Below are 18,970 nucleotides of genomic sequence, written 5' to 3' on the forward strand. Positions count from 1 at the left end.
AAGTGGTCAGAAACTTGTAAATAACTCATGAAAGAATAAAGTTATGTTAAAACCAAGCACATTGTTTTTCTTGTGAAATTCCCAATAAGTTTGATGTCACATGACCCTCTTCCTATTGAAAAAACAAAAGTTGGATTCAAAATGGCCGCCATGGTCACCACCCATCTTGAAAAGTTCCCCCCCCCCCCCACATATACTAATGTGCCACAAACAGGAAGTTAATATCACCAACCATTCCCATTTTATTACGGTGTATCCATATAAATGGATAAATGGCCCACCCTGTAGTTCACCCGCAGAGCACTTTACATCCACATATGGGGTATTTCCATACTCAGAAGAAATGGGGTTACAAATTTTGGGAGGCTTTTTCTCCAGAGTATGGAAATACCCGATATGTGGATGTAAAGTGCTCTGCGGGCGAACTACAATGTTCAGAAGAGAAGTCACATTTGGCTTTTGGAAAGCAAATTTTGCTGAAATAGTTTTTAGAGGGGCATGTCGCATTTAGGAAGCCCCTATGGTGCCAGAACAGAAAATGAAAAATTTGATTTTTTTTTCACAAAAATGCTGGTGTTACCCAAAATTTTCATTTTTCACAAGGGGTAATTGGAGAAAAAGCCTCCCAAAATTTGTAACTCCATTTCTTCTATTAGCCCTTGTGCTTGAGCAATCAACCACTATTACGCTGATCCATGGAAAGCTATGGCTTTGCATGGATCAGGGTAAAAGGTCAGTGTGTGAAGTGTTATAGCCCCCTATGGGAGCTATAACACTGCAAGAAAAAGGTAATTTAACCCCTTCCCTAATAAAAGTTTGAATTGCCCCCCTTTTCCCATAAAAAAAACTGTAAATAGAAATAAAAATAAATAAATGGGGTATCGCCGCATGCGTAAATGTCTGAACTATAAAAATATATTGTTAATTAAACCGCACGGTCAATGGCTTACGCGCAAAAAAATTCCAAAGTCCAAAATATCATATTTTTGGTCCCTTTTTATTTCAGAAGTACGACAATATCAAACCTACAGAATCAATGGACCTACAGAATAAAGTTAAGGTGTCATTTTTACTGAAAAATGCACAGCATAGAAACGGAAGCCCGTTTTTTCTTGAATTTTGTCGCACAATGACATTTTTTTTTTTCCGTTCCGCCTTGTATTTCTTGGTAAAATGACTAATGTCACTGCAAAGTAGAATTGGTGGTGCAAAAAATAAGCCATCATATGGAATTTTATGTGCAAAATTGTAAGAGTTATTTTTAGAAGGGGATAAGGAAAAATGAAAATGGAAAAACGCTGAGTCCTTAAGGGGTTATATCACAAAAAAAAAAAAAAACGCTAAATAAATAATCTAAATTTACCACAAATGTAAAGTACAATATGTCAAGAAAAAACTAACTTAAAATTGCTTTCGTAAGGGTGCGTTCACACCACGTTTTGTTCATATGGGTGCCGGATCCGACAGGGGGAGGTTTCCTGCGCTTTGCTGACCGGACCTAAAACCGTAGTATAATACGGTTTTAGGTCCGGTCCAAAACCGCATACGGGTCAAAACTGAGCCGACCGGAGTCACCGTTTGAGGCTGGGTTCACACTACGTTTTTGCCATACTGTTTTCAATCCATTTTTCTAAAGAAAACCGTATGGCAAAAAAACGGATGGAACAGTATGGAAAAAAGTAAACCGTATGCGTTTTTAAACAGTATACTGTTTTTAAAAGTACATACAGTTCCGTCAGTTTTTATAGAAAAAAAACCCATACGTTTTTGAAAATGTTGTCCATTTTTAATGGGAGGGGTCTTGGGTGGGGACTTAAGGATTCAAATGCGCATGTGCAAAGTAAAAACGTATACGTTTTCCCGTATGGAACCGCAAACGGCGCCTCGTGTATTACCCTTGAGAGTAGGTGGGGAAATAAAGCCCCTTAATAGTGGCTGCTCACCTTGGAGAAGAAGAAATGATGCGTATCACCTCAAACAGAGGTCTAAAGGTGGAGCAGGCTGCTCAGCCGGAGGGTCCGCAGGAGGCAGGTGAACCTGTCCTGTTGAAGTATGCGAGGAGGTAGAGGAAAAAAGGACCAACGAAATTCCAGGCGCTGCTAGCTCAAAAACACCGGAGGCAATGGGTTATAGATGAAAGATCCTGGCAGGGATCATATTTATTAAAACAACAAAAGTACAGATGACGCGTTTCGAGGGTAAACCCCTCTTCATCAGATCAGCATGATCTGATGAAGAGGGGTTTACCCTCGAAACGCGTCATCTGTACTTTTGTTGTTTTAATAAATCTGATCCCTGCCAGGATCTTTCATCTATAACCCATTGCCTCCGGTGTTTTTGAGCTAGCAGCGCCTGGAATTTCGTTGGTCCTTTTTTCCTCTACCTCCTCGCATGTTTCCCATTGACGTCCATGTTAAAAAAAACGTATGCGGTTGCAGTACGGTTTTTAAACCGGAGACAAAATTGTGGTCAACCACGGTTTTGACTCCGGTTTAAAAACCGTACTGCAACCGCATACGTTTTTTTTAACATGGACGTCAATGGGAAACGCACATGTATACGGTTCCATACGGGAAAAACGTATGCGTTTTTACTCTGCACATGCGCATTTGAATCCTAAAGTCCCCACCCAAGACCCCTCCCATTAAAAATGGACAAAATTTTCAAAAACGTATGGTTTTTTTTCTATAAAAACTGACGGAACTGTATGCATTTTTAACCCCTTAAGGACCAAGGACGTACCGGTACGTCCTTGGTCCTGCTCTTCTGATAGAACGCGGGGTTACACAGTAACCCCGCGTCATATCACGGCGGGCCCGGCGTCATAGTGAAGCCGGGACCCGCCTCTAATAGCGCGCAGCGCCGATCGCGGCGCCGCGCGCTATTAACCCTTTAGCCGCGCGCTCAGAGCTGAGCCGCGCGGCTAAAAGTGAAAGTGAAAGTTCCCGACTAGCTCAGTCGTGCTGTTCGGGATAGCCGCGGCTAATCGCGGCATCCCGAACAGCTGACAGGACAGCGGGAGGGCCCCTTCCTGCCTCCTCGCTGTCCGATCGCCGAATGACTGCTCAGTGCCTGAGATCCAGGCATGAGCAGTCATGCGGCAGAATCATTGATCACTGGTTTCTTATGAGAAACCAGTGATCAACATAGAAGATCAGTCTGTGCAGTGTTATAGGTCCCTATGGGACCTATAACACTGCAAAAAAAAAGTGGAAAAAAAAAGTGAATAAAGATCATTTAACTCCTCCCCTATTAAAAGTTTGAATCACCCCCCTTTTCCAATAAAAAAAAAACACAGTGTAAATAAAAATAAAAATAAACATATATGGTATCACCGCGTGCGGAAATGTCCGAATTATAAAAATATATCATTAATTAAACTGCTCGGTCAATGGCGTGCGCGCAAAAAAATTCCAAAGTCCAAAATAGTGCATTTTTGGTCACTTTTTATATAATTTAAAAATGAATAAAAAGTGATCAATAAGTCCTATCAATGCAAACATGGTACCGTTAAAAACTTCAGATCACGGCGCAAAAAATGAGCCCTCATACCGCCCCATACACAGAAAAATAAAAAAGTTATAGGGGTCAGAAGATGACAATTTTAAACGTATTAATTTTCCTGCATGTAGTTATGATTTTTTCCAGAAGTCCGACAAAATCAAACCTATATAAGTAGGGTATCATTTTAATCGTATGGACCTACAGAATACATATCAGGTATCATTTTTACCAAAAAATGTACTACGTAGAAACGGAAGCCCCCAAAAGTTACAAAACAGCGTTTTTTTTTTCAATTTTGTCGCACAATGATTTTTTTTCCCGCTTCACCATAGATTTTTGGGCAAAATGACTGACGTCATTACAAAGTAGAATTGGTGGCGCAAAAAATAAGCCATCATATGGATTTTTAGGTGTAAATTTGAAAGAGTTATGATTTTTTAAAGGCAAGGAGCAAAAAACGAAAATGCAAAAACGGAAAAACCCCCGGTCCTTAAGGGGTTAAAAACAGTATGCTGTTTAAAAACGCATACGGTTTACTTTTTTCCATCTGTTTTTTTGCCATACGGTTTTATTTAGAAAAACGGATTGAAAACAATATGGCAAAAATGTAGTGTGAACCCAGCCTGACTCCGGTCGGATTATTAAAGTAAATGGAGTCACGGGCTGATCCGGCTGGGGTACAGGAACGCCCGGTTTGCCCCTCCCCCTGCCGTATTCGGCACCCGTATGTACAAAACATGGTGTGAATGCACCCTAAGAATAACTTTGGAACGCTTTTAACCAAATAGGGGGACACATGTCAGATTTTAAAAATTGGCCTTGGTCATCAAGGTCAAAACAGGCTAATGAGTAATGGGGTTAATGAGTGCCTGTGGGGAAAAGCTATTATAAGTCATGATCAGGGCTATGTAATGCTATGTTTACACTGTGGAATGTCCACACCAAAAATTTCTGTGCGGACATTCCACAGACAGCAGAGAACATGCCGGCACTAGGATCACTCGGAATTGTCCCATCTCATAGATGGCAATGCATTTCCAAGTGGAATCCGCAAAGGTATCGAACATATTTAATGTTTTTTGTGGATGCTGAAATCAGGATTTCAACAGAATCCTATCAATGGGACTCTGCGGCATGCCAAATTCCACACATACATTTTGCCATGTTAACATAGTATAATGAGGAAAAGGGGATGATGCTTTTTATTCAAAGATAATGGCCCAGATTTATCAAATAATGTTTACGGTAGAGCTATTTTCCCATGCTTATTTGGGTGGTGGGTTTGACTAGTGTGCATCTTATTTATCAAGAAGGTGCAGCAGGATGATGAATTATACGCAGCTGTGCTGTGGTGGGAAAAGCTCTACCACATCCATAACAGTGCAAATGCAGATTATATGCAGGGAATGCAAAATGGAAATACATCTCAGTACCCATAGAATGGGCTGGATGAAAGGAAGGGGGGAGGGGTAGAGGAAAAACAAGGTGGTGGGAGCAGTTGAGGGACACAGGAACTATTACAACAGGGGCGAGGATAAGGGGGTGAGCATCATAGTACAATGAACCTGAAACATGCCTATGAAATATTCCTACGCTCTCTTAGCTATGCAGAGGACATCATTGACCATTTTAAGGTGCCTATGATAGCACAGGTCCACAAGACCACAATAACATGACTGCATAATGGTTGAAATGTAGCAATGAAATTCAATGGGGAATGGCGGGCACCGTATTATGTGTTTGATAGGAGCCAGGGTTTCCATTTGACATAAAACATTTTGTAAGAACCCGAGCCTAGGGAAATAGTTTTTTTTTTTTTCATAAAAGCATGTAGTGTTAAGTTTCTGAACGATGTCAGCTATTGGGGATATATCAGGTGTTTTCCATCGACAGGCAAGCGTAACCTTGGCGATTATGAAAAGGAGTCAGGTTATAGCCCTAGGGGGGGGAGGGACAGTGTCCATATCTAGGAACAAAAAGGCCATACCAGCTATAACGTCTGCCTGTAGCCGGAGGACCTCTCGTAAAGGATGCAGCAGTTAGTCAAGTTGGATGTCCAAGCTGTGTCAGATGCCCTAACTATTGGGTTAGCGGTATGAAGAGTCAAAAGGGACCAAAACGGGAGTGAAATTACATCTGAGGTACATTAAGGGGAGGTTTAAAAGCTCTCTATATGCACCCAGGGTTTGGCGATGTCATTTTTAAGCCAGTATCTCAGATTACTTACCACAGTGGCCAAATAATACACCCGTATGTCGGGGACCCCCAATCCTCCAACCACTCTAGAAGCGGACAGAATATGTTGCGCTATCCTAGGTCTCCTGTCTGCCCATATGAATTTGGAAACCAAAGTTTGTGCTGTTGTGAAAAAAGAATTCGGGAGTGTAAGTGGGACTGTTCTAAATAGGTAGAGGAACCTAGGGAGCAGCAACATTTTGAACGTGGCCACCCTACCCATCCATGATATATCAAAGTTCACCAGTCGTCTTGCTTCCGCCTCAATGTCTGCCAAAAAAAGCTTGTAATTTAAGTTTAAAGAGGGTGTTGGTGGGAAAAGACCATTTCATACCTAGGTAGGGGACACTTTTTTTTAGATTGCCAGTCAAAGAGGTGCTGCTTTTTTCAAGTCGTTAATTAGGCAGTCAGGGAGGTGCAATGGTAAGGCCTGTGTCTTAGCTGCATTAAAGGACATCTGTGGCAAAATACAACGTACCGTATTTATCGGCGTATAACACGCACTGGCGTATAACACGCACCCCCATTTTAACAGGGAAATTTTAAGTAAAAAAAATAAAATGTTAAATGACACATCATCCCCCCCAACTTCGTTTTCTTCTGCACCTCAGTTTGGTCCCGTCCCCTCCAGTGCCACATGATTCCTTCCCTTTTATTAGTCCCTGTGCCACATTTACCCCTCTCATCGCCACCCCCCATGTCTCATCATCTCCCCATGTCTCATCATTTCCCCCTGTCATAGACCACCACTAGCCATACAGACATTAAGCATTTAGTGCCTCCCCCCACCATCATTTCCCCCTGTCTCATCATGTCCCCCCTCATCATCCCCCCCACCCTGTCTCATCATGTCCCCCACCCTGTCTCATCATGTCCCTCATCATTCCCCCCTCCCTATCTCATCATGTCCCCCCATCATTCCTCCTCATCATCCCCCACCCTGTCTCATCATTCCCCCCTCATCATGTCCCTCATCATTCCCCCTCATCATCCCCCCCACCCTGTCTCATCATTCCCCCCTCATCATGTCCCTCATCATTCCCCCTCCTCATCCCCCCCACCCTGTCTCATCATGTCCCCCATCATTCCCCCCTCATCATCCCCCCCCACCCTGTCTCATCATGTCCCTCATCATTCCCCCCCATCATGTTCCTCCTATGGCATCCAGTGGTCTTCAACCTGCGGACCTCCAGATGTTGCAAAACTACAACTCCCAGTAGGCCTGGACAGCCAACTGCTGTCCGGGCATGCTGGGAGTTGTAGTTTTGCAACATCTGGAGGTCCACAGGTTGAAGATCACTCTTCCCCTTTCCTTACTTGTCTGCGCTTCGGCTGTCTTGTGGGGTCAGTGAAGCAGATGAGTTACGTCCTCTCCCGGCTTCTCTGTGCTGCATCACGGATGTCACTTTTCGGCGGGGACTACAGGAAGTGAAGTGATGCCGCACAGAGAAGCACATAACTCATCTGCTTCACTGACCCCGTAAGACCCCCGCCCCCCCGCCTGACCTGACCTGCCGAAGCGCAGACGGGTAAGGAAGATAAACAAAACAATAAAAAGCTGGGAAAGGGGGAATGATGAGGGAGGGGGGAATGATGAGGGAGGGAAAATGAAAAGTGAAACTCGTCTCCCGCACGATCCACAGGAACTGGTGTGGTGGATAGTGCGGGAGGAAACAATAGTGTAGGGCTCATTTTAATCAGCATCTCCCGCACTATCCACCACACCAGTATCTGTAGATAGTGCGGGAGGAAACAAGTGACAGAGCGGGGAGGAGACGCCGCTGGTCACTGATTTAAAGTGGCCGCGGCCGTGCTGTTAATACTTAACAAGCAGACGCTGCTGCGGCTGCTTTAAATCAGTGACCAGAAGACTTATCGGCGTATAACACGCAGACTTTTTGCCCTAAATTTAAGTTTTAAAAGTGCGTGTTATACGCCGATAAATACGGTATTCCCTATCCATAGGAGAGTGTGCCAAAATGGTCTATAAGCCGCATAGCAGCAGGGACCAACACAGAGGGGTCTGTCAGGGATAAGATCACATCCTATAAGATGATGTGGTCCTTGTTGCCAATAGTTACTCCCTTGATCTGAGGACAGGACCTTAGCGATTGGGCAAGGGGCTCCATACAAAGATTGTCTATCAAGGGGGGGAAAGCAGGCACCCCTGCCTTGTTCCTTTAGTGATAGTAAACTCATCTGATAAGGTACTGTTAACTAATACCCTCACAGATGGCAAAGATTCCAGCGATATAATCGCACCGAAAAATTCTCCAGAGAAACCCAGGTGTCGTAAGGCCGAGAAGGCGTAATCCCAGTGAAGCTGGTCAAAAGCCTTCTTGGCCAGCAACAGAGCAGGGGTGCCATGCTCCTCAATATGATGGAGTAAATTCAGCAACTGGCAGGTATTACATCAGCCACTCTTTCGTGTTGAAAAAGTGTACCCTTGCACGTTCCATGGGACGGGGGATCTGATGAGCGTGATCCACTTCCAACTCCTAAAGAGAGCAGGAGGGGAGAACTGCATGAAGCAGGGAGAGGACGTATGCTGGTATCTCAGCAAGAGAGATACTTTCTGGTACCCCTCTCAGCTTCACATTATTTTGCCGACTGCGGTCTTCTATGTTTGCGACTTTGGCTTTCTACATAGAGATATCATCTTCCGGAGCGTGATGGGAGTCGATCAAATCATTATGGGAAGCTGCAAATTCCCAAACTTCAATATGATGGACTCTGCTGCCTAGATCAGGGGTCGGCAATCCCTTTCAATCAGGGGCTGGCTCTGGGCGAGAGGCGCTCACTCCGCTAATGGGGATCCAGGACGCTTGTCCCGGATCTCCAGGTGAGTTAGTGCCGCTTTAAGCTGTGTGCACACGAACACACAGCTTAAGCCTCCTCTTAGTGGGAGCTGCAGGACCTGCGGCTTCACTGAGAGGAGACCTGTGAACTTTGCCCCCACGCAGTGCAGGTGCCGATGACACCACTCATCGGCGCTTGCACTGTAGTGGGAGAAGAACGCAGCCAGCTTGTGCTGCCCAGGAGATCGCTATGTGGGAAATAGGTGAGTAAAAGTTTTTTTGTTTTTGTTTTTATTCATTCTGGCATTAGCAGAGCAGGGGAGGAAAGGTGATGGGAGGGGGGAAGGGGGGGATGCAGATGATGATGAGGGAAGGGGGGGTGCAAATCATGATGATGAGGGGAGGAAGGGGGGGTGCTGATGAGAAGGAGGAGGAGGGGGTTCAGATGATGATGATGATGATGATGATGGGAGGAAGGGGGGGGGCTGCAAATGATGACGGGGAAGGGGTGGGGGTGCCGATGATGAGGAGGGGGGTGCAGATGATGATGATGGGAGGGAGGGGGGTTAAAATTATTAGGGGGTGCAAATGATGATGAGGGGAGGAGGGGGGTTCAAATGATGATGAGGGGTGCAGATGATGATGAGGGGAGGAGGGGGTGCAAGTGATGATGGAAGGTGCAAGTGATGATGGGGGGGGGGGGGCGGGTAGTGCAAGTGATGATGTGGGGTACGAGGCCGACCGTAAAAGACGTGAATTGTGAGTCAGTTAATGTAACTATGTATATTGCGCAACACGACTGGGGTCTGTATTATGGGGAGGACTGATTCTGGGGTAAGGTCCTTACAGGGAGAACAAATATGTAGAGACAATTCTGGAAAAAAAAATAAAACACCCTGTGGCAAGCCACACCCACAACAAGCTACACCCATATTGCCGGCACACCAAGCGACTTAGAAAAAAATTTGGGCACAAAACCAGAGTAGGGGGAGGACAAGTTGCCCAGTCACCCACCTCATCATGTGCCGGAGGAGTAGAGAGATTCTGCCTCTGTGTCGCGGGGGTCCCTGAGGCTACACTGGACGGTGAGGCTGAGAGGGCTTGTAGAGGTGGAGCAGCCACCAGTAAGTGCAGAGCCTCCGTGCTTGATAACAGAGGTGTTTTGCCACTTGTCTAAGTTGTGTATCCCGGAGCTCAGCTAGTCAGCGTCCATGCAGTTTGGTAGCCAGGCCACACCCCTGCTGTGCCAGTACTGGTTGTTGGCTCAGTGATAGGAAACAGAGGGTGGTTATTAATGGTACTTATTCTGATTGGGTGACTATTACTAGTGGGGTACCACATAGGTCAGTCTTGGGTCCTGTTCTATTTAATATATTTATGAATGACCTTGTAGAGGGGCTGAATAGTAAAGTAGCAATCTTTGCAGATGATACTAAACTCTGTAAAGCAGTAAACACAATACAGGACAGGGCACTGTTACAAATGGATCTGGATAGGTTGGAGGTTTGGGCTGGGAAGTGGCAGATGAGGCTCAACACTAATAAATGTAAGGTAATGCACATGGGAAAAATCCGGGCTGGGATTATTTATTAAATGGAAGAACACTTGGGACGACTGACATGGAAAAGGACTTGGGAGTCTTAGTTAATAGTAAATTTAGCTGTAGAGACCAGTGTCGGGCAGCTGCTGCCAAGGCAAATAAAATCATGGGGTGCATCAATAGGGGCATAGATGCCCACGACAAGGAAATAATTCTACCACTGTACAAATCACTAGTTAGACCACACATAGAATACTGTGTACAGTACTGGGCACCAGTGTACAAGAAAGATACAGTGGAGCTGTAGAGGGTTCAAAGACGGGCAACCAGGGTAATATGGGGAATGGGAGGACTGCAGTACCCAGAAAGATTATCAGAATTAGGGTTATTTAGTTTAGAAAAAAGAAGGCTTAGGTGAGACCTAATAATAACTATGTATAAATATATCAGGGGACAGTTCAGAGATCTCTCCCATGATCTATTTATACCCAGGACTGTATCTATAACAAAGGGGGCATCCTCTCCGTTTAGAGGAAAGAAGGTTTCTACACCAGCACAGACGGGGGTTCTTTACTGTAAGAGCAGCAAAACTGTGGAATTCTCTGCCAGAGGAGGTGGTCATGGTGAACTCTGTAAAAGAATTTAAAAGGGGTCTGGATGCATTTTTGGAGAATAATAACATTACAGGTTATGGATTCTAGATCTATATCAACTCAGTAGGGACTCATTAGGGTTATAGGTTGAACTTGATGGTCTTTTTTCGACCTTATGAACTATAAGTACCCGGCGTTGCCTGGTTTTTCCTACCTAATCCTTGTGAGGGAGGAAAAGCAATATGGATGGAAGTACTTGTCCTCATATCCCGACCTCATCTCTCATCCTCACATCCTGTCATTAGTTGGTGCTGAGTTGTGATGAAGAGATTGTAGGCCGAAAATAGAAAGAGGCATGGTTTTGTGGAAGTGGGCATGACTTGCAAGCTGGACCAATGCACAAAAAGTGTAGAAAATAAAAGGGGCGTTGCTTAAATGGTGAGTGTGGCTTTGCGAGATGGGGTGTGGCCAGACTGACTCACTCACCAGGAGATGCAGAGCAGAGCTTGTGGAGTAAGGTAGTGGAAGTCCTATATAATTGCATGGGACTTGAGACAAAAACCCCATCCTTCACGTAAGGGGGGTAGGTTAGGGTTAATTTAACTATCATATATTTTTATTTGACATAAAAGTAACATGTACGAAGTTTTATCAAAATATCTCCTGCAATTTAGAAGTTATGCTGAAACATACATTTCCATAGACCCTGACAGTCGCAAATGGGGGTGGGTAAGGGTTAAATTATCTATCCGATGTTTGTAGTTGACATATAAGTAACATGTTTGCCAAGTTTCATGGAAGTGATGTTGGAACATATGTATTCATGTTTTACATTGTGTTAATCAATGTGTTTTCTTTTTATTTGATAGGGGAGAAGCAATGCCTGTTCCAGCTCAGCCATCATGTTCAGATAAAACTAGTTCATCCAGCCCCGAAATGAACATTTCAAATCGTGATGCTTCTGAGGCAGAAACAACTTCAGCTATTTTGGCCTCTGTTAAGGAACAGGTAAAATGCTTGTGCAAATGTCTATATTGCCGCATAGGTCTTGCATGAAGCTAAAACGATGAATATCAGCCTCTCTGATGCAGAACACTAACACTACCAGTTTTTTTTTTTTTTGGGCCATACCTTAATTTTTCAAGGAATTCTCCATAAAAATTCTGCATGAATTTATAGCAATAAACTTTAACCTGTTAAGGACCCAGTGCGTACCTGTACGTCCTGAGTCCGCTCCCGTTCTATAACGCTGGGCCACGGCGTGGCCCCGCGTCATAGCGGGTCTGGCCCGGCCTCTAACAAAATTAAGTCCTATGCAAAAATGCTACCGCTATAAACTTTAGATCGCGGCGCAAAAAATTAGCCCTCATACCGCCCCATACGCGGAAAAATTTAAAGTTATAGGGGTCAGAAGATGAAAATTTCAAACGTATACATTTTCCTGCATGTAGTTATGATTTTTTTTCCAGAAGTAAAACAAAATCAAACCTATATAAGTAGGGTATCATTTTAATCGTATGGACCTACAGAATAAAGTGAAGGTGTCATTCTTTCCAAAAAATGTACTGTGTAGAAACGGAAGCCCCCAAAATTTACAAAATGGCGTGTTTTTTTCAATTTTGTCACACAATGAATTTTTTTTTTCCGTTTCGCCGTAGATTTTTGGGTAAAATGACTGACTTCATTACAACGTAGAATTGGTGGTGCAAAAAATATGGATTTTTAGATGCAAAATTGAAAGTTATGATTTTTTAAAGGTAAGGAGGAAAAAACGAAAATGCAAAAATGGGAAAAACCCCGGGTCCTTAAGGGGTTAATGGAATTCCACTGTCCCATTCAAACAGCATAAATTCTGCTGCAGAGTTTCATTGAAGTAAATTGGGTTTAAATTCATGCAGAAGTCAGTGCAGAAATTTTACCGTGTGAACCCGGCCTTAGGGTGTGTTCGCACTTGCAGATTTTTGCTTCACATGTTGCTGCCTATTGACTTCTATGGGTAAGAAAATCTGCTACAGCAGATCTGCAGCAGAATAGACTCACGTGTGAACGTATCCTTATTATTCAATTAAATGATAAATTGTATTGAAGCAAAACTTTCTGTCAATACTTGCATTTTGCCTCCCAAAGTCTTAGGCTAGGTTTACACAGTATTTATGTTCACATTTAACATATACACATTATACTATTGAAAAGGATGAAAACATACATGTAAAACAAATGCCATACAAAAGAATCAATTTACCTTTGATTTGCATAAAAAACACACTTCCTGCAATATATACGTTTGTGTTTTTCTTGTTGTGTACATTTGTGTAGTTTACTTTGTTTGTGTACAGAAAAAATGTGAACCTAGTCTAAGAACAAAAATGCTGGCTGACATTGTACCAGATTGGCCATAAATGATAGATTGTCTTAGAGCATAGCCGTTGTTTTAGGATGAGCTGTCTTGTTGTGTACACTGTTCTGGTTATATAACTCGTTAAGAGCAGAAAACTGATTAAAAATATGCTATAAAGGCTAAATCTGCAATTTTTATTTTGTTTCTGAACTGAATGGGTGGAGCCTAGCCTCTATGATAGAAAAACCAAACCCCCGATGATGTGGCTGTGTCCACGAAACATGTAGGGTAGCCAAAGGGTTAAATACCTTTTTAATAGCAGCATTTGGTCCATAAAATGCAGTGTACTGCACATGCCGCGGGCTATGTAAAATATCGACTAAGCTACATAATATTCTTATGTATGGACAGTATTCTTTTTGTTTTTTTGTTGGATCCTTTTAATATATAACCTGATAAAAATTATGTTTTAACATTTTGTTAGGAGGGGAAAAGTAGGGATTTTGCACCACATGATAGTTTTTTCCAGTGAACTTGGACTGGTGTTTGTTACCCCTGCCCCTGCTTTGAGGCTTTTTAGCCTCTATGATGGCTCCCATACTCTACATACAGAGAACAGGAGATACTGCACATCTGTGCCTTTTGTACACAGCCTAAGAAACAGCTGCAAAGTGTATTAGAGTGTGCGTTATTGTGCCATTATTTTTCCTCATTTATATTTTATTTTGCATTCTCCTCATTACAAGTCATGTGATTCTTAGATTCTTTAATCATGTGATTTTAAGGCTTACTATTAAAAATGTAAGGAAAAACAGGCAGTAAACACACATTACACATTTTTTTTTCTGGCAATTGTTTTACACCACAAGATCAGAGAAAATGCCAGAGCATGCCACGATTTTCAAAAACTAACATATATATATATATATATATATATATATATATATATATATATATATATATATTATGCAAAGTTACTCATCACACACCATATAAGGTAGCGTGCCCTCTGATCAGCTCTGGCTTATTGTATTATTTAATATATCTGTGTATAATATACAGGGGTGTGGAAATAAAGAAAAAATAAAAAAAATACTTGTCCAAGGGACTAAAGCGGAACACAATCTACTTGTCCCTCAAGAAAATCCTTTTGTCCTGATGGATAAAATAATTTCAACCAAAATAGTACAAAAATAGGGTTTTTATTAGTTTCTGCACTTTCATTTTTTCCTCCTCAACCTCTAACAGCCATAACCCTTATCTATAGACCCATATGAGGCTTGTTTTTTGCGGGGAAGTATACTTTGTAATGACACCTTTCATTTTTTCATAACTTATGCTCTGAAACTAAATTTTTTTTTTGATGAGGTGAAATTGAAAAAAAATGTCTAAATTTTGTCCTACCTGAAAATTTCAATTCCTGGAGTCCGTAGGCAGCACAGTATGGGTTAAAGTTCGTCCCCTTGAACTTGTCAGAAGAGATAATAAGCATATAATTAAGTAAACCACTCCTCCCCTTCACGTATAAGTATAGGCACTTAACACACAGACCACAGAGTAGTTTCACAGCAACATTTTTTATTAGGGTGGGATCCCTGTGCTGCCTACGGACTCCAGGAATTGAAATTTTCAGGTAGGACAAAATTTAGACATTCCTGGACGTCCTACGGCAGCACAGTATGGGACCTGAGTAGCAAGAAAGAAAAAAAGGGAGGGCATTACTTCTTAAACGCTTCCTCTAACACCGCTTTCCCCAGGGCTGAGCTACTAGAAACGTCTAGACGATAATGATGGACGAAAGTAGGAGATGCCCACGTCGCAGCTCTGCATATTTCCTGGAGAGAAACGTAGGATGCTTCTGCCCATGATGCTGCCGTGGCCCTGGTAGAATGGGCCTTGATACCTTCTGGTGGCTCTATACCTTCTATCTGGAAACAGAAATTAATAGTCTTTTTTTATCCAATTGGAGATAGTAGACTTAGCTGCTTTCAAACCTTTGGACTTGGATCCAAATTGAACATATAGGTGTTCCGAGCATCTAAAGGATTTGGTCCTAGAGATATATTCTAGAACAGACCTCCTGACATCCACCTTAGACACATCGTCATCCTCCTCCAGAGCTGGTAGAATGATTTCCTGATGAAGGTTGCTGACTGAATGAACCTTCGGAATAAACCCTGGAAGAGTCCTTAGGACCAGGGCATGCCCTAGATCTCTAAGGTATGGCTCACGACATGAGAGGGCTTGAATCTCGCTGACTCTTCTGGCCGAGGCAATAGCCACTAAAAAACACGTTTTCCAAGTTAAGAATTTAAGAGTAATTGAATCAATAGGCTCAAACGGATCTGATGCCAGACACTTCAATACTTTAGAAAGGTCCCAAGATGGAATAGGCTTTTCCAGTTTGGGTTGAAGATTGACTCCCCTGAAGAATCTTTTAACCAAAGGGTCTTTGGAAAATCTTCCAGCCCAAAAAAAATTTAAAGCCGCAAACTGGACCTTCAGAGTAGAAAGTTTCAGGCCTTTATCCAGACCTTGCTGTAAAATTTAGAACATCATAGACAGTGTGTTCCGAATTTGGAAACATGGATTTGAAGATTTTCCAAACCCTAGAGTAGCACCTACTGGTGCCAGGTCTATTAGACCCCTGAAGGGTCACTAGCACCTTTTCTGTAAGTCCCTTCATCTTTAGTTCTCCTAATCCACCTTCCATGCAGCTAAATTCAGAAGATCGAGATTCTGATGGAGCATACCCTTCTGGGTTAGAAGGTCCTCTCTCTTGGGGAGTAGCAGAAAACGATTCTCTGACAGTTCTCTGGCTAGAGAGAACCAAGTCCTTCTCGGCCAATAAGGCAGGATTAATATTGCCCGAGGTCTCTCCCGTTTGACCTTGATCCATGTTCTTTGGATTAGAGCTGGGGGAGGGAAGAAATACACAAATCTCCCCTTCCAAGAGACTGACAGGTCGTCCGCCTGCAGAGGGTGGTCCAGGCGGGACAGGGAACAAAACTCTTTGAGTTTGGCATTCTGCCTTGTCGCGAACATATCCACATCCGGTGTCCCGAACTGTTCCGTTATCTGATTGAAGACTGACTGATTCAGATCCCACTCTCCTGGGTGCAGGTATTCCCCGCTGAGTAGGTCCGCTCTTACATTTAGAGAATCCTTCAGGTGAACTGCTGCTAGGTTCTGGATGTTGTTTTCCGCCCACCTGAACATCCGAGCACACTCGTCCATGAGAGGCTGGGACCTCGTCCCTCCCTGCTTGTTTATGTAGAACACAGTAGGCAGGTTGTCCGATCTTATCATTACTTCCTTGCCGACCAAGCAGGGGGCAAAATGGAGAAGAGACAGGTAGACCGCTCTGAGCTCTTTCAAGTTTGAAGATAGAGTTGCTTCTGACCGGGACCAAAGGCCTTGCACCCAGCATTGACCAGTGTATGCTCCCCAGCCATGAGCCGAGGCGTCTGTTGTTATGATGACCTGCTGGGCCGGGAGCAATGATTTTCCTTTTGTGAACCTGTCCGGCATCAGCCACCACCGAAGATCCTTGCAGAGATCTTCCGGGATCCAAATGGATTTCTCCAATCCCATCCTTGATCTGTTCCAGGACAATAGGACTTTCATTTGGAGCCTGCGGATGTGAGCTTTTGCCCACTGAACCGCGTCTATTGTAGACGTCAGGCTGCCCAAGACCCTCATGGCCAAGCGGATTGAGACTCTTCTGTTTTTGAGCAGAGATGTGATTTGCTTCCTGATCCTGACTTCTCGGTCTTGGGAGATGGCTATCTTCATAGACATGGAGTCTATCATGAAACCAAGGAACAAGATCTTCTGAGATGGAATTAGTTGTGATTTCTTTATGTTCAGCAGGAAGCCATGGTCCTGGAGAAAGAGGATCGTCTCCTCCACATGGTGAGCCAGTATTTCCTCTGATTCTGCCTTCAGCCACCAATCGTCCAAATAAGGGGCGATTACGATCCCTCGCAGACGCAGGGCCGCAGAAAGCACCACCACCAGTTTCGTGAAGACCCTTGGTGCTGAACTTAGGCCAAACGGGAGACACTTGAACTGGAGGTGCCAGGTGGCACCCCCGACTTTCACAGCAAATCTTAGGTATTTCCTTGATGCGTGGTGAATTGGAATGTGGTGGTATGCATCTGCTAAGTCCAGAGTGGCCATGAAATCCCCTTGATTCAGAAGAGGAAGCACTGACCTGATGGTCTCCATTTTGAAGTGCTTCTACTCCATGAATCTGTTGAGGAAGGTGAGATCTATCACCAACCTCCATTTCCCGTTGGACTTCGGCACAGCAAAGATTCTCGAATAGATTCCTGAAAAATGTTCCTGAGGAGGAACCCACTCGACCGCTCCTTTTGAAAGGAATTCTAGGACTAGATCCAAGATGTTCTGATCTTGCTTCGAATTGATGAAGAATTTTTCTTCCGGTGTGCTGAGGAATTCCAGCCTGTAACCCCTCCTGATCACCGACAACACCCACTTGTCGGTTGTAGACTGAGCCCATATTTGCAAGAAATCCCCTAATCTTCCTCCAACTTGGTGGGGGTTGGGTAAGATGGCGTCATAATTCCTTCTTTTTAGCCGGAGGGTTGGCTTTGGTGGATGTGTTAGTTAGGATTTCTCCTCTGCCTGTTAAACCGGGACCGGTTATAAGATCCCCCCTGAAAATTCCTCCTCTAGAATTTAGGAGACCTCTTCCACTTTGGGCGGCCCTTGGATGTTTCCTTCTTTGCTGTCCCTGGGAAGGCATCATTCTCATCATTCATATCCTTAAGGATACTTTTCAGATCCGGACCGAAGAGAGACTATGGGGAGAAGGGCAGAGAACACAGATGATTCTTCGCCGCCATATCCCCTTTTGTCCACTGCTTAATCCAGAGCGATCTTCTGACCGAATTGGATTCCGCCATATTCTGGGCAGCGAGTCGAAGAGTATCTAAGGGGACATCGCAAAGGAACTCCGCCACGGACTTCATAAGCGGAATCTTCCGCCTGATATCCTCTCGAGGAGTACCATCATCCAGCTCCCTTGAAAGCTGACTCATCCAAATCCTTAGTGCCCTGGCCACGGGAACAGAAGACATTGCAATCTTGGAGATAGCAGAGGCCGTAGAGTATGTCTTTTTTGACAGAGAATCCGCCTTTTTGTCCATAGGGTTGGACAGACTAGAAGATTCCTCAGATGGGAAGTAGGATTTTTTAACCAGCTTCGCCACAGGTAGATTGATTTTAGGGGGATTAAACCAAGCAGATGTGGTTGCCGGTGAGAGCTTGTAAACTGATTTGAACCTAGAGCCTACATCGACCCTCTTCTCTGGCCGTTCCCAATTGGACTCAAACCATTTGGTAATGATGGGATGGTAGCACCCTGTCCTTAGACGCTGGGAAGTAGAACAGACTTTCCCTAGGCAGCTTGCCTTCAGTCGAACGATCTGTTTCCAGAACGTGTTTGACTGCCTTGATCAGATCGTGCACTTCATCCTTGTGGAATATATAGTAGTCCTCAGGAGATTCCTGAGAACTAACTGAGGCCGGTCCTCCCCCAATGCGACTGAGGCCGGTCCTCCCCCAAGTCAGGGAGAGCAAGCGCCGCGCACAGCGACCGCCACCAGCGGGAGCGAGGCTGCCAGAGATAGATGAGATCGCCGCAGCCTGAGTACAGCAGCGGGACCGACCGGGAACCGAAGGCTAAGGTAGGCAGAGAGGGACTAGGCTGCAACACTCTGGGCTTCACAGCGCAGAGCAAACACACATACATGTCATAACAGGGACTTCACAGTACCCTGGATAACCTGCCGTTTCCGGGACACTTTGAAAGGTCAGATCCGGGGTCTTCACAGTACCCCTGTAAACCTGTGAAAAGAGATAAAAAGAGAAAAAAATAAGCTTTAGCACAAATATTGCCCCTTCTGAGAAGCAGAAGAAACAAACTCTGTGGTCT

At 44.1% G+C, this 18,970-nt stretch overlaps 1 protein-coding gene across 5 annotated transcripts in view; it reads left to right on the forward strand.

The window, feature by feature from the left end:
• Nucleotides 1-18,970, forward strand: part of CTNND2 (catenin delta 2) — a 913,533-nt gene that overhangs the window by 26,255 nt on the left and 868,308 nt on the right. For all 5 annotated transcript variants that reach the window (XM_056520133.1, XM_056520132.1, XM_056520127.1 and 2 more), the window contains exon 2: nucleotides 11,540-11,678. In XM_056520133.1, the coding sequence (XP_056376108.1) occupies nucleotides 11,550-11,678 (129 nt within the window). In that variant the 5' untranslated portion in view covers nucleotides 11,540-11,549. The remainder of the gene's footprint in view (nucleotides 1-11,539; nucleotides 11,679-18,970) is intronic.

This window comes from Hyla sarda, chromosome 5 (assembly GCF_029499605.1).
Source record: "Hyla sarda isolate aHylSar1 chromosome 5, aHylSar1.hap1, whole genome shotgun sequence".
NCBI lineage: Eukaryota > Metazoa > Chordata > Amphibia > Anura > Hylidae > Hyla > Hyla sarda.